This window comes from Suncus etruscus, chromosome 15 (genome assembly GCF_024139225.1).
Source record: "Suncus etruscus isolate mSunEtr1 chromosome 15, mSunEtr1.pri.cur, whole genome shotgun sequence".
NCBI classification, from domain to species: domain Eukaryota; kingdom Metazoa; phylum Chordata; class Mammalia; order Eulipotyphla; family Soricidae; genus Suncus; species Suncus etruscus.
The window spans coordinates 43,476,519-43,498,233 of NC_064862.1; the positions used below are offsets into that span (position 1 = coordinate 43,476,519).

Below are 21,715 nucleotides of genomic sequence, written 5' to 3' on the forward strand. Positions count from 1 at the left end.
TGTTGGTTTCCTGGTCATTTTTGGTTTGCAGTTTCCCTTCAAGTACTACTATGTGCTTCTCCATCTCTGTGATTCTGCTCGTCTGGCTTTTTATGTTGTCTATTAAATCCTTTAACTGCTTTTGTATGGAGTCTCTCATATTCTGTATCAGATCTTGTTTAATTTGGCTAATTTGTCCCTCCATGGATTTCTTGTACTCGGTGGCTAGCGATTCTCTCATTTACTGTATCAGGGCTTACATTTCCTTTCTCATGGCTGCTTTTAAATCTTCATCTCTTGGATCTGTATGTTTTGGTGGACTTGGGGACTTAGTAGGAGTTCTCTCTGTATCTCCAGCTGTTAGAGTCCTCCTCAGTCTGCCCATGTTTTTTTGCATTTATTAGTGTGGCTTGGAGAGCAGTACCTTCCGATTTCAGCCTGCTTTTGCTCCCTGTGGTGTGGGGCTGGGTCCCTTCTCTGGATTGCAGCTCTGGGTGGGACTGTTGGGTGGGCTGGTTGAGGTTTGGCCTCTAGAGTGCCTTCCAGCGGAGCCTGATTAGTTGCTGCCTCCTCTTGTTGCCAGCCAGTGCAGTACCGCACCTGGCCACAATGGTGGAGGGCGCTGTTGAGCCTGGCTCCCTTATCCTCCTTTCTTATGTGGAAGTCAGTGGAGCTCCGCCCCCTCCAGGCCACTGCCAGAAGCCCCTCCCGCCTGTAGTTCCTTTTCCATTGGAGGGGCGCAGAGATGTGGTGGGGCAGGGGCAGGGACAGAGGAAGGTCCCCTTTTGTCTGCCAGGCCCGGAAGCCTCAGAGACGCAATCGAGAGAGGAGCAAAGATGAGGGAAGTTCCCCTACGTCAGCAGACGCCAGAAGCTTCAGAGATGCAATCAGGGGAGGGGCAAAGATGGGGAAAAAAACGGAATGAGATTTTTTTTATAGAGAACTAAAAGGGAGATTTTTTTGGGAGAAGCTGTTCATGTATCCCAGAGGCTACAGAGCAAGAATTTCAGCAATTTGTGTCTTGTGTAGTAGTGGGATGGTAATCAGGAAATGTGATTTACAAAACAGTACAGAAATAAAATTGTAGTAAATATTGGTTTTTTAATGTCAAATGATTTGGAATGAAATAAAGCAATATTCTCTCTCAGGAGAAAGAATCAAGTCCTTCTGATATTGGGTCATTTACATGGAAAATTTTGAGGCTTTCAAAATGAAATTTAGTTATGTATGTAGCCTCCATTATCTTCTTTAACATACTGCTACCATATTTTTATTACAGCAAGATCTATTTTACATTATGCTTAGAAGTATTAGGAAATATGAACATTACACATTACATGGTGTAATGTGGACACTTAACTTTTATATTTTCTATGTAACGATACTTTTTCTGTTAGTTTATTCATTTCTCAATATTCCTAACAATGCATGGTATTTATTTTTATATCATATTTTCCATGTACTCAGATATATTCACTTGAGTGAAGGGATTGTTGGTCCCATCCCTCTTGTGCTCAGGGATATTCCTAGTATAGATTTTGGTATATATATATAAATATGGTTCCAGAGACCAAAGCTGGATCTCCTGTATGCAAGAAAAACAGATATTTCTACATTTTTCTCATATATTCATTCAAATCAGAAAATATAACCAATCTTTTACTTAAAACAAAACTATTATCAAAATTGTTTTAATATTTATGGATAATGATTCCTTCATATAAAAACATTTGTGGTATAACACATGGTGGGTAATCTATGAATACTTACTGATTAAGAAAAAAGGCTAAATGGGGCTGGAGAGATAGTAGAGTGGTAGGGCATTTGCCTTGCACGCAGCTGATTTAGGACATAAGGTGGTTCGAATCCTGGCATCCCATATGGTCCCCTCGAGCCTGCCTGGGGCAAGCCTTTCAGGGGCAATTTCTGAATGCCCGAGCCAGGAGTAACTCCTGAGCACTGCTGGGTGTGACCCAAAACAAACAAACAAAACAAACAAAAGGCTAAATAGTTATTTGAAAAATTAGGCTTGTTTAAATATTCTTGCATAGTTCTGTATATTCAGTTATTTATTCATGCAGGCTATGAAACAAATTAACTAAAACTAGTTCTGCTGAATGGTCAGTCCCTCTTCTTTCCCATGTCCATTTACCAGTGTATTGATTGACTCATACTGTGATGCCCATGGTAGATTTAGTGAAAAAATGGAGCAGAAAGTTTTCTGTGCACTATATGCCTGGCATCATATTAGAAATTTTACTTATATAATCAGAATATTATTTGCAATAATCTTATAGAGTAAATAAGAATTATATCTTTACTTAAGGCACAAGAGGATTAGAAGGATGAGGTTCAGAAATTTGCCCAAGATCCCATATTACCAAGATGGGGTTGCACAGTCACAAGAGGAGAAACTAAGTCACTAGTCTTTGACTTTTGCCTTTGCACTGCCTTTGGGGAGGTCAAAAACATGCAAAACAGAGAGATGATACGTGGAGAGTGAAAAAGAAGAAGAGAGAGGATGAATACACAAGAAGAGAATATGAAAGAAAAGAAGAAAAACATTTTAAACTTCATTGGTTCTTCAAACTCAAAGCTAAAACATTTTACTTGAATATGCTACTAAATTAATATGGCACCTCCACTTTTAGCAGCTTAGTTTCTTGATTTACCAAATGCCTTAGTAACCATAAAACCTGGATGAATGTTACATATGAATAGGAAATCAAAGACGTACTTATCAGAATGTAGTTATTCATTACTCTAAGGTTTGGAAAATATTTTAATGGGATTTATGTACCTGTCTCTTAGCATATTATCATCATCTCAGTTTGGATAACACCTTTTAATCACCAGCTAGCAGGGAGATTTTAAATATATCTTGTGGCATAACCTTATCTAAAGCTAATCCAATTTAAACTTTTATCGAAGCTCTCTAATCCATGTCGAGTTATTAGCTCAATCACTGATCTTGAAGCTATCAAGAATCCTCTCTTCAGTTTGACAACATTTAAGCCATTAGAAATTCCTTAGTTCTTCTATCTACATAGCTTCAGTAACCTGGTTAATCCCTAGGTTTCAAATATTACCCATAAAACTATAGGTTCTCCATTCAGAGTTTCTGAATACAAATATATTTGAATTTTCTTTTCAAATGATGTGACATTCTAGGGAAAAGAGACAAAGTCATGTTTTGTCTTCCTGGCTAGCAAGTCTGAAAAGGAAAGGAGTTTTTTAGTTAAATATTAACATAAAGTATATTTTTACTTCAACACTCAAAACTACATCCATGGAAAAAAGAATTAAAATTCAGGTTTTGGTTAAATATGAATTAAAATACTGGGGCTGGAAAGATAGTACAAGGGATAAGGTGCTTTCCTTGCCTGTGATTTTCACTGGTTTTATTCCCAGCACAACATGGTCCACTGAGCAGTGCCAGATATGGCCACAAAGCAGAGAGTGATATAGTTGGACAGTAATTTTCCCACTATCAGCACTTTTTGAGTGTCGTGCAATCCCTCCCCACTACAAAAAAAAAGTACTGGGTCTTTTGAATACAATCAAGCATATTGTCTTGATTGTACTTGGAATTCTTGTCTGTCATTGGAACAAGAGTAGGTGTCATTCACAGAGATAATTACATATTTTAGATTTCTTATATTCTTGTCTGTCATTGGAACAAGGATAGGTGTCAGTCACAAAGAAAATTACATATTTTATATTTCTTATATTTATGCTTCAAACCTATCCCATAAAGTTATCATAGATATTAACAATTAGATACATTTTATTTTCTTATGATTTTTTTTAAAAAAAAGTAAATACCAGAAACTTTTGATTAATTTGTTAAACCTCATTAACACTGTAGTAAGAGAAAAAAAATAACAATTTTAAATGCTTAAAACCAGACTCACGAAATGAAAAGCTGCTTTCAAGTCTCAGTGTCTATTTCTATAAAAGAACTTGATATGTGTCATACAAATTCTATTAGGAAATCACCTTTTAAATTATATGTCATTTAGATGCTATTTTGAAAGAAAATTTTCTAACAAAAGGAAAAACTTGCATTGAAATGTCTAAAATAAATTCTTTTCAAATAGATCATTGGACAAAATATACTCTTATTTTCTCTTGTTTCTGTGTAAATTTAGGTTTCTAGGAGTATAAAATTTTTATAATTCTGTTTATGACTGAAACCCAACTACAACTACAATCATGCTTGTTGTAATCCTGGTGCTTAAATAAAGATTTTATAGAAATAAAAATATGTATAATTCCTGAAAAGTCTCCTATTCCTCTAAAACAAAGTATGTTATAAAATATCCAGATTGCTATTTTCCTCTACTATGCACTGAACTAAATTCTCATTACAATATTTTAAAATTTTATGAGGTCAGTGTATTTGAAAGATTGGGAATAAGGGCTAGGAGAAAGATTGTCCAGCAAAATTATAAAGAACCAAATTCATTCAGTTTCTTCACCTTCAAGTTTGGATTGATTAAAAGGTGATTGGGTAAATGGTAAAAAGGTAAATGATGTTTAGCAATTAAGAAAATGTAATATCAGCGTTTTATATGTAAACATATTATTATACTATTTTTTCAAAATTAACTATAAGTGCTAGCAGCAACAGGAGTCTCCTCCCAGGACTTCTAGGTGGGAAAGATAACCTAAATGTTTTTCCAAACTTATATTCTAGTATTCTATCTCAGAGAACAAGTGTGAGGAGGAGAAGGAACTTGGAAACGCTAAAGCTGAACATAATGAGAAAGCTGTAGAGGCTTGGGGTGTATAGGGAAAAATTCATGTCATCATTATCTTCCTGAGATCTTCCTGAAATCTGACAGTTCAATAACATTTTAAGCCTTCTTTACCATTATTACACTTGGTCCCAGAAAAGCAAGAGAAAATGATAATTAGATTTTTCAAGCAAGACCAAAGTGACAACAGACTCAATCCCTAGCATCCCATATGGTCCTCCATGTACCGCCAGGACTAATTCCTGAGTGCCAAGTCAGAAATAACCCCTAAATAGCTCCAGGATTGTCACCATAACAAAAAAATAAGGGGAACTGTGCATGCCTTCCTTTGTGCCATCTCTACTGTGAAGTGTGTGGAGGCACAGGTTTCTAAAGAGACTCTAGAAGTTGAGCCTTGTCTGACAGGAGGAGTTTGTTTCATAAGCTCCAGACTGCATGAAATCCAATTCTTCATGAAATCTAACTGCTGTGTGCTTAGGAATAACTATATTTAATGACTTCCCTTTCTTGTGGCCCCAACTATTGTTCCCAAGGAACAATCTTAACTGCGATCTTAGAGGGTAATATATTTACAATAACATGTCACACACAAAGAATCATACATCTCAAAGTGTATGGTTATAAAAAAATCCCCACCTGCTGCCGCAAAAGCACTGGCTTAACAATGTAGTCCATGAGCAGAAACTGGTTGTAATTTGAAGGCAAGCTAAACTTTTATCAGTGTCCTCTTGATTGCTTGATACATGTAAATCACAGCCCAATGCCTGACCTGTTAGCTGTTGAAGGCAGAATACATTCGAAAACTCCACTTCAACTAATGTCTAGTAAAGTCGTTTTTAAACATTATTTATGGATGACACCAAAGACAATAATGTTTCTGACATTGGGGGCCATGTTCTGTAGAATCTTATAAATCCAATTCTTTGAAACAACTAAATTTTGCTTCTCAAAGCAGTAACATAAGAAAAGGAAGCAAATGAAGGCCCCAGTTTTTAAAATATGTTGTGAATTTAGTCTCTAATGTGCATGTTTTTGCCAGAATGGTATAAAACAATCTGACATTTTCTTTCAATCTAGCCTTTCCTCTGTAATCTAGCTAGTCTTCCTGCTTCTAATACATCCCTTTGAAGTACCCAGTGTCAGCATCATTTCCTCTCTAAACACTTGATGTACCTCCCAGGCCTCCCATACTGTGTGCATGAAATTGGACTGTGGCTAACTTGAGTTTGCCATCATTGATCTCTTCTCTTTGTTCTTATAAGGCTGCTGAAACAGTTTTGTCAAATGCATTTTTTCTCATTTCTTTGGCACTTAGAAATCTCTATTATCAGGATTTTCTGTTACCGACAAATATATATATTTGACTTATATATATATATATATATATATATATATATATATATATATAAGTCACACTTAATCAGGACTTTCCTGTTCCCTGAGCCAGGTTGCCCAACCAAAAGCCTGCCTCTCCCATGAGGTAATTTGGAAGAGATAACAGAGCACCTTGTGCTCACTTTTAGTTGCCATCCTTTCTGTTTATAGAGTCATTCTACATTGACCTTCCAACCTTCCATGAGAATGTCAATTTTTCCTGACCATTAAACCTGTTCCTGTACTCCCCATCACATAGAATAACTGTGCTCCTGAATTTGCCATGAAGATTACATTAAAACTGTCACTCAATGAACAAAATTTGTCTAAATTAGGTGACAGGTAATTATACTTATCAAGGAATTTTGAAACATCTTAAGTTCTCCCACTCTTAAAGAATCTCTAAAATATAGGTGGCACTATATCTCTGGAGAATCACATACCTAATGTGGATGACCTATAAAATTGGATATCCTACTATCAGAAATCCTACTATCCCTTCACACCACATTTCCAATCACTTTGGTCAAAATAAAAATTTAAAAAATTGGATAGCCTATAAAATTTGGATGACCTATAAAAATGTTTTTTCTTTGTTATCATGCTTGGAAGCAATCAACCTGGTAATTTCTGTTTGTAATTGACTTTGATGCTATTAATTATGTTCATCCTATGATCATCACACCATTATTTATAATAACCAGATTCTGAAAACAACCCATGTACTTGAGAACAGAGAAATGGAAAAAGAAACTGTGAAATACCTAAAATGGGAAAAACTATTCACCCAATATCCATTAGATAAAGGGCTAATATCTAAGATACACAAGGTCAGTGGGCCAGAAGGACCAGCCCATGATATGAAGCTTACCACAAATAGTGATAAACGCAGTTAGAGAAATAACTACACTAACTGCTATGACAAGGATATAGGGAGAAATACAATGCCTGTCTTGAAGACAGGCAGGATAAAAGGTGAGGAAGAAAATGGGGAACATTGGTGGTGGGAAAGTTGCATTGGTGAAAGGGGTGTGCATTTTATGACTGAAACTGAATTATGAACATGTTGGTAAGCATGGTGCTTAAATAAAGAAATTATTTTTAAAAATAAGAAAAGGTGGTACATCTACACAATGGAATACTACACAGCTGTTAGGAAAATGAAATAAAAATTTTGCTTATACACAGATGGATATGGAGAGTTTTATGTGAAATAAGTCAGAGGGAAAGGGATAGACTTAGAGTAATCTCACTGATTTGTAGGATATAAGGGAGGAAAGCTAGTATAATAATAATATCCAGAGACAGTAGAGGATCAAGAGAACACAGTCTATAATAGGAAGTTTGCAATGCAGTTAGGGTAGAGAAGGGGCCACTATGGCAATGATAATTGGAAATAATCACTCAGGACAAGAACTAGGTGTTGATAGAAAATAAAGTGATATGTACGGTGCCTCTTAATTGATAATAGTGCAAACCACAGTGTCTCAAAGAAAAAAGATAAGTAAAGGCCTGCCCCAGATGCTGGCAAAGGAGGAGAGTGGGCGGAAAACTAGACCCATTGTTGGCAGTAACTGTGTACTGGCGAAGGTTGGTATACATTATAAGACTGAAACTCGGGGCTGGTGAGGTGGCGTTAGAGGTAAGGTGTCTGCCTTGCAAGCGCTAGCCAAGGAAGGACAGCAGTTCGATCCCCTGGTGTCTCATAAGGTCCCCCCAAGCCAGGGGCAATCTGAGCACTTAGCCAGGAGTAACCCTTGAGCATCAAACGGTTGTGGCCCGAAAAACCAAAAAAAAAAAAAAGACTGAAACTCAATTATGAACAACTTTTTAACCATCTGTTGTTGCTGTTTTCAGTTTTTGGGTCACACCTAGCATTGCTCAGGGATTATTCCTGGCTCGGTGCTCAGAAGCTGCTTTTGGCAGGCTCAGGGGGCCATATGGGATGCTGGGATTCGAACCACCGTCCATCCTGTGTTGGCTGAGTGCAAGGCAAATAAATGCCTTACCACTGTGCTATCGCTCCAGCTCCCTTAATCATAGTTTTTTTTAAATAAATAAATAAATGAAAGAATGATGTTCAGTATATCACAGTGTTCTCTTTTTTGAGGGTCTTCTACATTGACTTCTGAAGCAACCAAGTGTAATCTGTGGGCCACTTTTGATTAATCTAGAGAGAATCATAAAATGTAGTTAAAGTCTGTCAGCATTATGCTGATGTTATCTTGTTTACACACACACACACACACACACACACAGTTTGTTTTGGGGCCATACACAGTGATGTTCAGGGGTTACTCCTGGCTATGTGCTCAGGACTCGCTCCTGGCTTGGGGGACTGTATGGGATGCTGGGGATCAAACTGAGGTCCGTCCTGAATCAGCCACATGCAAGGCAAATTCCCTACCACTGTGCTTTCGCTCTGGCCCCAAAATTTAATTTTTATTTGCCTTTTAAATTTTATTTTGTCTTTTGTTTTTGTCTGTGTAAGTCTTTTTAGATAGGTTTTACTGCACATTGCATTGAGAGCAATATAAATAAAAGTAAATATAAATAAATATATAAATCTTATTTATGTATTATATACTACATATTATAGACATATGTGTTATAAAATTATTATAAATAACATAAATAAAAAGTAAATAAACTTGGGATATTCTAGTCTATTCAAACTTTTCAGTATATTGTTTATTTCCTTTGGATCGTAAAAATACAAACTCTGTGTCATCTCAAATATACAAAAACAAATCCATGCACATGTATGTAATAAAAGAACATATGTGATGTTCAGCCCAGTGTGATTAATGCCTGTTTAAATGGTTAATGAAGGGAGGGAAAATTGAAAGGAAACAGTTGTCTGAAACTTGTCTTTGAAAATTTTGCTCCTGTTTTTGAGGTAAAAGTCTTTTTTTATGCTTGCATCTTTACAACTTACAAGAATTTTTTTTTTGCCTCTTCCCCAACTTCAAGGAAGGAAGGAAGGGACGGAGGGACGGAGAGAGGGAGAGAGGGAGGGAGGGAAGGAGGGATGGAGGGAAGGAGGAAGGAAGAAAGAAGAAAGAAAGGAAGGAAGGAAGGAAGGAAGGAGAAAGAAAGAAAGAAAGAAAGAAAGAAAGAAAGAAAGAAAGAAAGAAAGAAAGAAAGAAAGAAAGAAAGAAAGAAAGGAAAGAAAGAAAGAGAGAGAGAAAGGGGAGAAAAAGAGAAAGGGGAGAAAGAAAGAAAGAAGGAAGAAATGAAGAAAGAAAGAAAAGGAAGGAAGAAATGAAGAAAGGAAGGAAGAAGGAAGGAAGGAAGGAAGGAAGGAAGGGTGGGAGGAAGGAAGGAAGGAAGGAAGGAAGGAAGGAAGGAAGGAAGGAAGGAAGGAAGGAAGGAAGGAAGGAAGGAAGGAAGGGTGGGAGGATGGGGAAAGAAAAAGAAATTTAGATCTGTCATTGAAAAAAGCTTTTTTTTTTCTCTAAGTTGTTTTCAAGTTGCTGAAAACCAGTATTTTCAGAATGCCATTTTGGCAGATGAGTTGTCCTCACCATTGCAGTCCTGTGGTCCCAGTAGATGAATCAGTGAGGCCATCGTAATGGTGACTCATCTGGATGTTCTCAATAAGCAGAATCACTCACCATTCACGGCTCACCTCTATGCTTCTATATTCCTTACCAGTGGGAATAAAAGGTTCACATTTTAGCATGAGCCAAGAGAGTCCTGGAATATTTTTAAGAGAAGTTTCAGCTCATGAAAGCAATTAATTATTGAAAAATGGCAAAAGGAACTATGCTACAATCTGGGATCTGCTCTTCACTGCTCTACTTTGTTTCATAAACTTTCTGCACGTTTCCCTTCCTCTTGTTGACTCCTTTGTTCTGTGCATAACCAAGTATATGAAATTTATACATTTCCATACCTTATATATGATTATTGCCCCATCCATGTGTCAATGATTGTTATTTAAATATTGCCTTTTATTTTCTGCCTTTACATGTAAGGTAATGGAGCAAGCGGAATCTGCTATGAATATTCTCAATGTCTATCATCTGCATATATTTGTAGATACAAATTTATAGATTTGGTCATTTATTGAATCATACCACCAACTACCATCAATCAATTTTTTTCACAACAGGATCCTGGGGTGGGGGTCGGGGAGCAAATGGTATTTGAAATAGAAGTAGGGATCATTTTCATGTTTGGATAAAATCTAAAAAAAAAAAGAAGAAGAAGAAACCAAAGCCACAGTGGTTTTATATCAGAAATGTAAGAATGGCTCAATATTATGGAATTAATTAATGTCATTTTCCATATAAATATAATTAAGAAAATATAGGACTATCTTCATAAAAAATGAAACTTGTTTATACATGGGTGAATAATTATGCTTAGTGAAATGAGTTAGAGGAAGAAGAGTAAACATAGAATAACTCAATCATGAACAATTTTATCTGTGAAAAATTAAAGACTATATTATAAACAACCTTGAAGCTACGGTGCTTAAATTAAAAAAAAACTATAAAAAAGAAATTTAGAAGGATTTTTGAAACTTATTATTTTAACCAAGACTTAATAATTAAAACTATAAAAATAATTAAAACTATAATATACTTCCTGCCATAAAAATGACAAAACTTGGAAATATATATATTAGTCTAGGTCAGGGAGGTCACACAAGGATCATTCCTTGTATGCTTGGGATCCCCATAAGTTTTGCAATGATTGTGTCCAAAAAAGCCTGTGAGCATTCCCTGGTGTTCCTGAGGATTGTAATAGAGGAACTGGTGGTCCTTGATACCACAGGGTGTGAGCAGCACTGCTTGACAGGGTCCTCATATTGAATTATCAGATCAGTTGAATTATCTCTGAAATGTACCCTAAACACTTATTGGGATCTCTCCTCCAAATGCATATGCATCTTTGTACACACACACACACACACACACACACACACACACACACACACACACACACACACACACACACACACACACACACACACTGAAGCGATAGCACAAGTGGATATGGCATTTGCTTTAAACACAGGTTAGATCCCTGGAATCCCATATGGTTCCCTGAGCCTGCCTGGAGTAATTTCTGAGTTTAGAGCCAGGAGTAAGCCCAGAACATTGCTGGATGTCACAAAAACAAACAAACAAATAAGCAAACAAAATTCCCGTATTATAGAAAACCTTATAACCATTCTGTCTAAATAAATTTAAAAAGAATTCAAATCACCACTAGGAATAAAACCTATTCAGTTCCATTGCTGTTTGTCCTTTTTTGCTGGTGTTTTTCTTCTTCCTTTTCTTCTTTCTCTTTGTCTTTTTGTCTTCTTTCTTTCTTTCTTTCTTTCTTTCTTTCTTTCTTTCTTTCTTTCTTTCTTTCTTTCTTTCTTTCTTTCTTTCTTTCTTTCTTTTTTTCTTTTTCTCTTTCTCTTTCTTTCTTTCTTTCTTTCTTTCTTTCTTCTTTCTTCCTTCTTCCTTTCTTTCTTTCTTTCTTTCTTTCTTTTTTCTTTCTTTCTTTCTTTCTTTTTTCTTTCTTTCTTTCTTTCTTTCTTTCTTTCTTTCTTTCTTTCTTTCTTTCTTTCTTTCTTTCTTGCTTTCTTGCTTTCTTGCTTTCTTTCTTTCTTTCTTTCTTTCTTTCTTTTCTTTCTCTTTTTCTTTCTCTTTCTTTCTTTCTTTCTTTCTTTCTTTCTTTCCTTTTTCTTTCTTTCTTTCTTTCATTCTTTCTACTGTTAACTTAAGATTTAAATTGTTTGAATTTTTTATTTTGTTTTGTTTTTTTTGGGGGGGCACCCAGTGATGCTCAGGGGTTACTCCTGGCTATGCACTCAGAAATTGCTCATGGCTTGGGGAACCATATGGGACACTGGGAATTGAATCACAGTTCATCCTAGGTCAGTGCATGCAAGGCAAATGCCCTACCACTGTGCCACAGCTCTGATCCCTGCATTTGTTTCTTAAATTAGATTTATCATTACCAGATCTCTCCTTATTTTCCATAGTCATAGAACAGACTTTTTTTTTATTCTTGAAAATCCTGTTAGATAGTTTTCTTCTATTAAGCTGTATGCCCTAAAGCTTTTTCCAAGGTCACAGTGATGCTGAAATATTCTGGAATTTCAGAAAATATGCTCAATTTCCATATGCCAGTTCTTCACATGGTCATTCTCTAATGTCTACTTTTCTGCAGTTGCTGAATGGTCCCAGAGTTCCTGGACTAATTACTCAAAATGTTGATTAATGTGAAAGTTTGCTATGTTTCTTGATATAAACAGCAATATTTATGATTTTGTTAAATTTCAAGCAGTTCTATTATTAGTTTTTAATGGAGAAAGTGTAGCTTGCAAAAGTTCTCTAGTTTCATTTAATTTTTTAAGTGACTTTCTGTGTGTAGTATCCAAAAAAGTAGAATTAGGTATATTCTGGCCCAATTAATTCCTTTGTTTGGAAGCTTTAAAAGCCACATATATTTTTAAGTATTACCTACTTTTGATTCAGGCAATCAATGAAGTTACTTAAGTATGTGTTAAATATGCTGCTATATGTACATAACTTGTATAACTTTTAAAAATTAAGCTGTTGGTGAGTTTATTGTAAACGATTTTAAATATTTTGTTCAGAAGATATCTCTGCTAAAATATTCAGTATCTATGATTTATAATATTTATTTTTGATAATAATATTATAATAAAATAATAATGAAATAAAAACAATAAAATAAATAATTAAATAATAAATTGATAATAATGTCCATCGATGTTTAATTAATTTTATTATCAAAACTTAATTCTATTATTAATATTTATTAAAATAAATAATAGATAAATAATAAAATGCTGTTTATTTATCATCATATTTATTTATTTAATATTTATTTTGAATATTTATTATTTTCTTTTTATTGCTGTAATGATATGGTGCTGTTCTACCTAGAGGTTGCAGAGCTAAAGATTATTTCAGAAGAGCCACTGATAGCACTTGGTAGTAATATGAGGAGGTAACAGGGATCCAACTCACAGCCTCATATACGAACAGCATTGCATGTCATGCACAGTACCCTATCACTGAGTCAGGATCCCAAAATAACTTTAGATCGTAACTCTTCATTTCAAAGAGTACCAGTAGCTCCTATTATCAGCATATTGCTGTATATGCTTCAACTTATTGAATAATAATTATTGTTATTATTATTACTTGGGGCCGGGGCGATAGCAGAGCAGTAAGGCATTTGCCTTGCACGTGACTAACCCAGGACAGACATGGGTTTGATCCCCAGTGTCCCATACGATCCCCCAAGCCAGGAGCGATTTCTTAATGCATAGCCAGGAGTGACCTTTGAGTGTCACTGGGTGTGGCCCAACAACAACAAAAATATTATTGTTACTAAAAACAATTTTTATCATTGATGTCTCATTTTCAAAAATTCTTCATCTTATTTTTTCAAAATTAATTTATTTGTAAATGTGTTCCACTTACCCTTGTCCTGCACTCAGTTGTCTGAGAAGTAGCATACCCTTGTGGTTTGGCTGTGGAATTTTTTTGGGATATTCCTCCTGGTGACACTTCTACACAAACCTAGATGTTCTCAGATGTACCACATGCCATCATATTTTTTAGCCTCCTATATGTGCAGTTTGCAGATTTCTGAGAAAGGAACTCAAGGACCCTAATAAAAACTAGGGGGAGGTCATTTGAAACAAAAGTAACATGTGGTTCTTGTGTAACTTCCATCATATTTGTACTCAATCAGGAACCTACTGCCAGCAGAGAGAGGTGGAAGCCATCATGGAAGGGGATGAGGATGACAGAGGTTGCTGCTGCTGCAAACCTGGGCATTTGCCTCACCTGTTGTCCTGCAATGCAGCCTTTAACCTCCGCTGGCTCACCTGGGAGATTACACGAACACAGTATATCCTGGAGGGCTACAGCATCATAGACAACAATGCAGCCACCATGCTGCAGGTTTTTGATCTTCGAAGGATTCTTGTTCGTTATTACATCAAGGTATTGCTCTGAATAACATGTACTTTTCTGAATAATATTGCTGAATCGGTTCAAGAGGCTTCTGGAAAGCTTTGTAAAGTAATAAAACTTGAATCTTTCTAACACAGAAACTGAATTAGGCTTAGGAAGCATTGGTTTATGGTAAGTGTGAGAGATTTGATTTAGCCTGAGTCTGTGACCCTTGCCATATTTTCATTCTCTCTCAATTAGATTATTCTGAAATGTACTAGAGAATATCCTGAGGATGGGTTCAAAAAGGTCATCTATGAAGGGGAAGAGAAAGATATACAAATAACTCTTATGGAATGAGTTTGAGAAGGAAGTCAAAAGGAAGTAAGGGAATAACTTAGAAAGTGATTTATTCAGGAGTACCTTGCATATGGAATGCTCTGTATTTGATCCACAGCACAGTTTAGCCCAAGCATCACCAAATGTGACCCTGGGGATTCTCAAGCTATACTAGTCTACTGGGGCATGCATTGCTGAGAAGGTCCTAGGCCCTAGGCTCTATGAGGTAAAGCTAGGAAGGACCGAAGGGAGGGACGAAGGGAGTAATTGGAATGCTACTTTTAGTTAGCATATATTTCTACATAGTTGCATATTTATTTTAATTTTATAATGATAATATTAATCATTTATGTTCTCAACAACTTTATAGAATACAGCATTATTAACTGTAGAATTGTTAACTAAGTATAGTATTGTTAACTACTGTATATCACCTGCTTAGGACATATAACTGCAACTACCCTTTCTAAAGGCTAGATGTTTTTACACTAACCCCCTGCCTCTGGTATCCATGAATTTGTTCTCTGTACCTATGAGTATAATTGTGTTTTTCTTCATTTGTCTGATTTATTTCATTTAATGTAGTACCCTCAAGATCCATTCATTTAATGCATATGAAAGAATTTTGCTTTTACTAAATATTTGAATAATGTTCTATCACAAATATATGTATATATGTCTTATCCAAGCTTTCTTCTGGTTCCTATTTGCAAGCAATAACTTTAACAATTTTTGATCACTGTATTTTATTGTGTGTATTCTTAGAATATTTCTTGAAGTAAATCTCATAAAAAAGTATATAAAGAGTTCTAAAAAAGTATGTATACATATACCAATCTCTGACAAAATCAGTCAATTTAAATTGAAGTAATTATTTATAGGCATGTACTAATTAAATTTTTATTCTTTTTGGACATGATTGTACAATCAGGTGTATCTAAGCTTAGTCTCAAATAGGAGATTCATCTCTTATCTTAATCTTTTCTTTACTTCTAACACAACATGAGTTGCTTAAAATAAGAGTGAAGATAAAGGGCTGAAGTGATAGCACACAGCATGTAGGGTATCTGCCCTGTACACAGCCAACCCAGACTCAATCTGGCATTTCATATGGCCCCCCAAGCACCGCCAAGAATGACCACAGAGTGCAGAGCCAAGAGTAACCCCTGAACACTGCTGGTTGTGGCCCACCCCCCAAAAAAGTGAGGATAAATTAAAGTATTCTTGAAAAACTACCAAGCATCATTGTTTATAATTTATCAATGTTTTGAATTTTGGGGATTTTTTTTTGTCTTGGCTTTTTAGCCATAACCAGTGGTGCTCAGAGGTTACTCCTGACTCTGTGCTCAGAAATTTCACCTGGCAGGCTCAGGGGACCATATGGGATGCCGGGGAGCGAAGCTGGGTCAGCCGCATGCAAGCAAATGACTTAACAGTTTTGCTAACATTCTCACACACAAATATTTTTTTCCATTCTCACACACAAATATTATGAATATATTAAATATATTAAAATAATTCCATTCTTGACAATAACATTTCCCCTAGTGTCTCCTCTCTATCTCCTCCATTTATTGGTGTTAACAATCCTCATAGCAGTAAAAAAAAAATCCACTTTCTGCAAGACCCTGATTTTTCTGCTACCACTATTTCTGCACAACTCCTTTAGAAAGGAGATCTGTTTATTGCTTGCCTTGCAGAATAATAAGTGAAAACTCAGACATGTTAGTCTGCCTGCCAAAGTTTTCTCCTAGAATGAGTTGTCTGATGGAATATGCTGATCTACAATTAAAATGAGATACCAGGGGAATCCCTCTGCGAGTGCCAGATATGCTGAATTAATTCAGAAGAGATCCCACTTTTAACACAGACTGGTTCCCACACAATCAACTCCTTTGCGTTGTCCTTATCTGTTTTACTTAATATCCTCTTCATTTCCCCTTTTTAGATTCTGGAGGATTTCACAAGGTTCATGGATTATGTCTTCCTAACAGAATTTCAGTTTAAGTACAATGGAAATGACTGCTGTTTTGCAACCATTTGGGGGGTAGGGCATATTGATTCTGTTCCTTCCCTTGAGAGGAATTGGTATGAATTCTGCCTGTGTGTGAGAAAGCATCTGGGATTAGGCTCAGATGTCAACTCTGCAAAATTTTGCCAGACCTAGTGAAGAAAATTTTAACCTCTGGGATTCAAAGTTCTCCTTAATTATTCTGACTTCATTCTTTGGGGGCCATTTTTAATTCCTTTGTGGAAATGAATGAAAATGTTAACATCCATCTTTCAGTTTTTGTTGGTTATTTCTATTTGTGATTTATTTATATGTGATTAGAATATATTGGGCAATGAACCTAGACAAGATGTTTGCCAGTACCAGATGTTTAGACTCATATTATTTATTTTTGCCCTTTGTCACCAGATGCCTTTGTCTACAGTTACTGGTTGATCCCCCATTGCTTCTAACTTTGGCAGAGTCTCTTTCTCTTGGAAGTGTCTTTCTTCTAACTTTGGCGGAGTCTCTTTCCCTTGAAAGCTTTAAATTATCCTGCCAGTATTAAACAATAGAAAACTCACTATTTTCAGAATTTACATTTTTGCATGTTAAATCTGAGTTCCTATGACCACCATAGACTTAGCTATCTCCTAAATGCTATTTTCTCATCACTTGCTCCAAATCTCCCCTGGGATGCTGCTACTATTCCTACCTTTAACTCTAACTAGCTGCATAGGAAAGTCATCGTGCCATGATATACCATGTACCAGATTCTGATAACTGCTTCAGATGAGTTGCCTCATTTCAGGCCTCAAAACAATGATTAAAATGTTATCAGCTTTTTCTGTCGTTCTTACTTATCTTTTAACTTTCTTTAGTTTCTTCTCTTTCATTCCTCACCCCAGTTCCTCTCCCTTATGTTGAAGGAATTTTTTTTTTTTGTTTTTTGCTTTTTTTGGTTTTTGGGTCACACTCAGCAGCTCTCAGGGTTGCTACTGGCTATGCTCAGAAATTGCTCCTGGCAGGCGCAGGGGACCATATGGGATGCCGGGATTAGAACCACTGTCCTTCTACATGGAAGGCAAATGCCTTACCTCCATGCTATCTCTCTGGCCCCAGAAGTAATTTATTTTTATATGATTTTTTTATGCAATCATATGTACTCTGGGTCTTCTCTTGGAAGTATTTTTTTCTTTTGCCAATTGTGCCATTTGGTGCTAAAATGACCCCTCAATGTAAGGGAGCATCAGAACTACCTCAGCATTGCTCAGGACAATACCTAGAAGTGCTGGGCATGTGGTAATGGAATTGGACCTGAATCTGGCATGCACAAGACATGCACTATTGGGCTGGAGCACAAATATAAGTGGAAGATTTGCTTTGCACATGATGATTAGATTTAATCCCTAACATCCCATATGTTCTCCCAAGCCCTACTACCTAAGTGATCCCTGAGCATAGAGCCAGGAGTAAGCCCTGACCTGAGAACTGCTGAGTAGTGGTCCAAAATAAAAACAACAAAAATATATGTACTCAAATTCCTGGACTTTCTACTCAGTACCCTGAACAAATTTTTTAAGACCTGCAGCCTTGTTCTGAAGTGAGTGCTACAAAAACACATATATGCAATACTGAATTTGACTAAACTATGAACTACCTTTCCCCAGATTCCCACATTTTTGGTAAGTGTATTATGTGAAACATAATAGAGAATATGTTCAAAAGAAGGAAGACCCAAGTGCCAGAAGTAGATAAGTGATAATATAAACACAATGAAGCAATACTCAGCTATGAGAAGGCATTAGGTCATATTTTTGTGACAGCACAGGTGGAACTGGAGTAGGTTATGAAAAATGAAATAATTTAGAAGGAGAAAGATAAATATTGGATAGTCTCAATTAGATATATAGAACAAGACAAGGGACCAGGGGGGAAAAAAGCAAATCCTTGGGCTCTGAATGCAGAACTGAGGTTACCAGAGAGAAAACTGAAGAGTATATGAATGGATAAGGAAACAATGAATTATTTTTTAAGAAATCAGATAAACTCACTGTCTGAGCACCAATAATTACACATGTAGGTGTGTTACTTCCCATACTTATGGGAAGTACTTTCCATAAGAACTACATTGTGGGGCCGGAGAGATAGCATGGAAGTAAGGAGTTTGCCTCTCATGTAGAAGGTCATTGGTTCGAATCCCGGCATCCCATATGGTCCCCTGAGCCTGCCAAGAGCGATTTCTGAGCATGGAGCTAGGAGTAACCCCTGAGCGCTGCCGGTGTGACCCAAAAACCAAAAAACAAAACCAAAACAAACAAAAAAAATAACTACATTGTTCATTTAGCCTAAGAAGAGGAACTTCTCCAATCTCTTTAATTGTTTTTATTTGAATTTAGTTTAAGGGCCATATCCAAGCTCATTCCTAGCTCTGTGCTCAGGGATCATCCGTAATGTAGCTTAGAGAATTATGGGGTACCAAGAATCAAACATGGGTCACTGATATTAAACCAAGAGCCCTGACTTCTCTACTATCACTTCAGCCTTTCCACAATATTCTTTAACCAGACCAGCTGAGCTTGGCAACTTTAGAATCATGCATGAAACCAGAGGATTTTGTGTGGTTTTCTTAGAAATGATAGATGGGGCTTCCTTCCTTCCTTTCTTTCTATGGATATTTTGTTGTGATATTTTTATTCTCACTTTCCTCTTCCCTTCAGTGACTTTCAAAACATTTAAGAATGTTTCAAATAGATTCTAAGCATTAAATATAGCAGGAAATTTTATCACACATGGAGATTTCACATAACATACTTTGTTTAAATTGATTTAATTTCTGAAATATAATATAGCCTTTTTTGCTGTAAAATCTCAAAAACTTGCTTTTTTCTGCAGAGTATAATCTATTATATGATAACATCTCCTAAACTCTTCTCCTGGATAAAAAATGAATCACTTCTGAAGTCCTTGCAGCCCTTTGCCAAGTGGCATTACATTGAGCGTGACCTCGCCATGTTCAACATTAACATTGATGATGACTATGTTCCATGTCTCCAAGGAATAACAAGAGCCAGCTACTGTAATGTGTACTTAGAATGGATTCAATACTGCGCACGGAAAAGGCAAGAGGTAGGAAATAAATAGCTATGAATGGAATTTTTGAATGTAAGTCTCAAGACACAAGAACACTGTAAAGTCCAACTCCTTTATTCAATGGTAGACTCTAACAAGATAGAGAGAAAAAAAACTTTTGTATTTGATTAAATACTTGATAATTTGCCTGAATTAAATGTAAGAAATCGTGTGCCATATATTCAACAAAGTAGAATAAAAGGTATGATTCCCACTACACTGTGCTCAGGGTCAGTGTCATTTGGTTGGTTTGTTTGGGTAGGTGGGTGGTCATACCTGGCAGTACTCTGAGGCTACTCCTAGATCTATGCTCTGCAGTTATTAATATGGTACTGGTTGGCAGGAACCTTAACTCTTGTGCTAACTCTCCATTCTGTGATGTTTAAAGCTTATATCAAAGTTTTAAATTTACAAAAACCTTGCTTAAAATTACTTTTTGTGATGGAGATGATAGATCCAAATTGAAAACAGTCTCCTGAACAGCCAGTGAGTATGCCATATGTGCTATTGAGGGTCTTCCAATTTATGATATGAGTCCAGGCTATTGTTTTTTTCTGAATGATTGAAAACAATTGGTAGAAGTATACATCAAAGTCTATTTTCTCGGAACAGCAAGGAGCAAGCATGTAAGTCTTGAGGAGGATGAGATAATGAAAGACTTGATATTTTTGGTTATACCCATGACATGTCCCCTCTTTGTTTTTAAGTTGTTTCATTTTTTTTCTACAAAGCATATTTTATTCTTAAGCTTTTCTCTTTTCCCTCACCCCTCTTCCAAGCTGATGTTGGGTTTATAACTTATGGTATCCTTATAGTCAGATTAGTATACTAATAGGTATAGCAGAAATATGGGAAGTACTTTCCATACAAACTACATTGTATAGCAGAAAGCTTTGTTTACACTTTTCTTCTTGGTCCTCATGCTTCTCCTTTCTCTGCACTGAAGAGTATTAAGTTAGATATTTGTTTGACTGTAAACTCTTCATGACCATTTTCAAAATTCCAGCGATGTTGGTCACCAAGTCACACATTAGTCACTTTCTCTCCTGAAGTAGTGTCCCTATTTTCTTTTATTATTTTTCATACTCTACCTCAATGAAGTCATCCCTGAAGTCTAATGTAACATTCTTCAATGTTTCCATACCTGTCCTGCATTTAGAACCAAAATGATAGACCAGTGTTTCCAACTTTTCTATAGTTGTGGACTAGCACTAGCCAATACACGTTGGTCTAGAAAACAAGACACCTTGGATAATCTTAAAAGTCTCTCATAACTTTACTTTTATAATCCTATATAGGTGCACAATGGAATCAGTGTAAAGTTGAATTCAAACCCTTATTCTTTCAGCCTGCAAAGAACATGGACAGTGATGAGGACTCTGCTTTGGTGACTCTGTCTTTTGCCTTGTGCATCCTGGGGAGGAGAGCACTGGGAACAGCAGCTCACAATATGGCCATCAGGTACTTGGGAATTTACAGCACTGGAGTTTATATTTTTGTTGAAGTTTTCCTAATTATCCTAGTTCTCTTCCCTCTTTATAAAGAGCCCAAGTTTCTCATCTTAAAAAAGATAAAACCAAACATTCTCCTAGTCCTTTCTTCTCCCTAACCTCCACTACCTAGCAGGTCTTATAAAAAATTTGACAAACAAGCTTTTGAATTTTCCTTCTTAGATGGCATTATTCGAATAGTCCCCAGTGCTTTCCTAACAACTTTGTCTCTGTTTCTGGAACTGGTGACATTTCTACTTTGAGGGATTTTTATCAGTCACTTTCTTATCACCCATCCTGGTGTCTATTTCACATACCATTGGGATTTAATGCATTATAATGATCTCCATTAGCACTCATTTAAATCTTTTTTTTGGGGGGGGAGCGGAGAGATAGCACAGCAGTGTTTGCCTTGCAAGCAGCCGATCCAGGACCTAAGGTGATTGGTTCGAATTAGTGTCCCTTATGCCCCCCACCCCGTGCCTGCCATGAGCTATTTCTGAGCAGATAGCTAGGAGTAACCCCTGAGCACCACCGGGTGTGGCCCAAAAACCAAAAAAAAAAAAATCTTTCAGGACTTTTAAATATACTAACACCCTTGATTCAGCCTGAACAAATAACTTCACTGTCTCTATAAGTGGACAATCCATCAGGACTTGTTCTATAATTTCCCAGAGAATTTTAGTGTGTGATCAAGACAGAATCACCCAG

The 21,715-nt window shown here is 36.3% G+C and overlaps 1 protein-coding gene across 1 annotated transcript in view; it reads left to right on the forward strand.

Moving 5' to 3' along the window:
• Nucleotides 1-21,715, forward strand: part of PCNX2 (pecanex 2) — a 328,287-nt gene that overhangs the window by 269,428 nt on the left and 37,144 nt on the right. Inside the window, exons 26-28 of the mRNA XM_049789037.1 lie at nucleotides 13,851-14,104; nucleotides 19,278-19,511; nucleotides 20,863-20,975. Of these exons, the coding sequence (XP_049644994.1) occupies nucleotides 13,851-14,104; nucleotides 19,278-19,511; nucleotides 20,863-20,975 (601 nt within the window). The remainder of the gene's footprint in view (nucleotides 1-13,850; nucleotides 14,105-19,277; nucleotides 19,512-20,862; nucleotides 20,976-21,715) is intronic.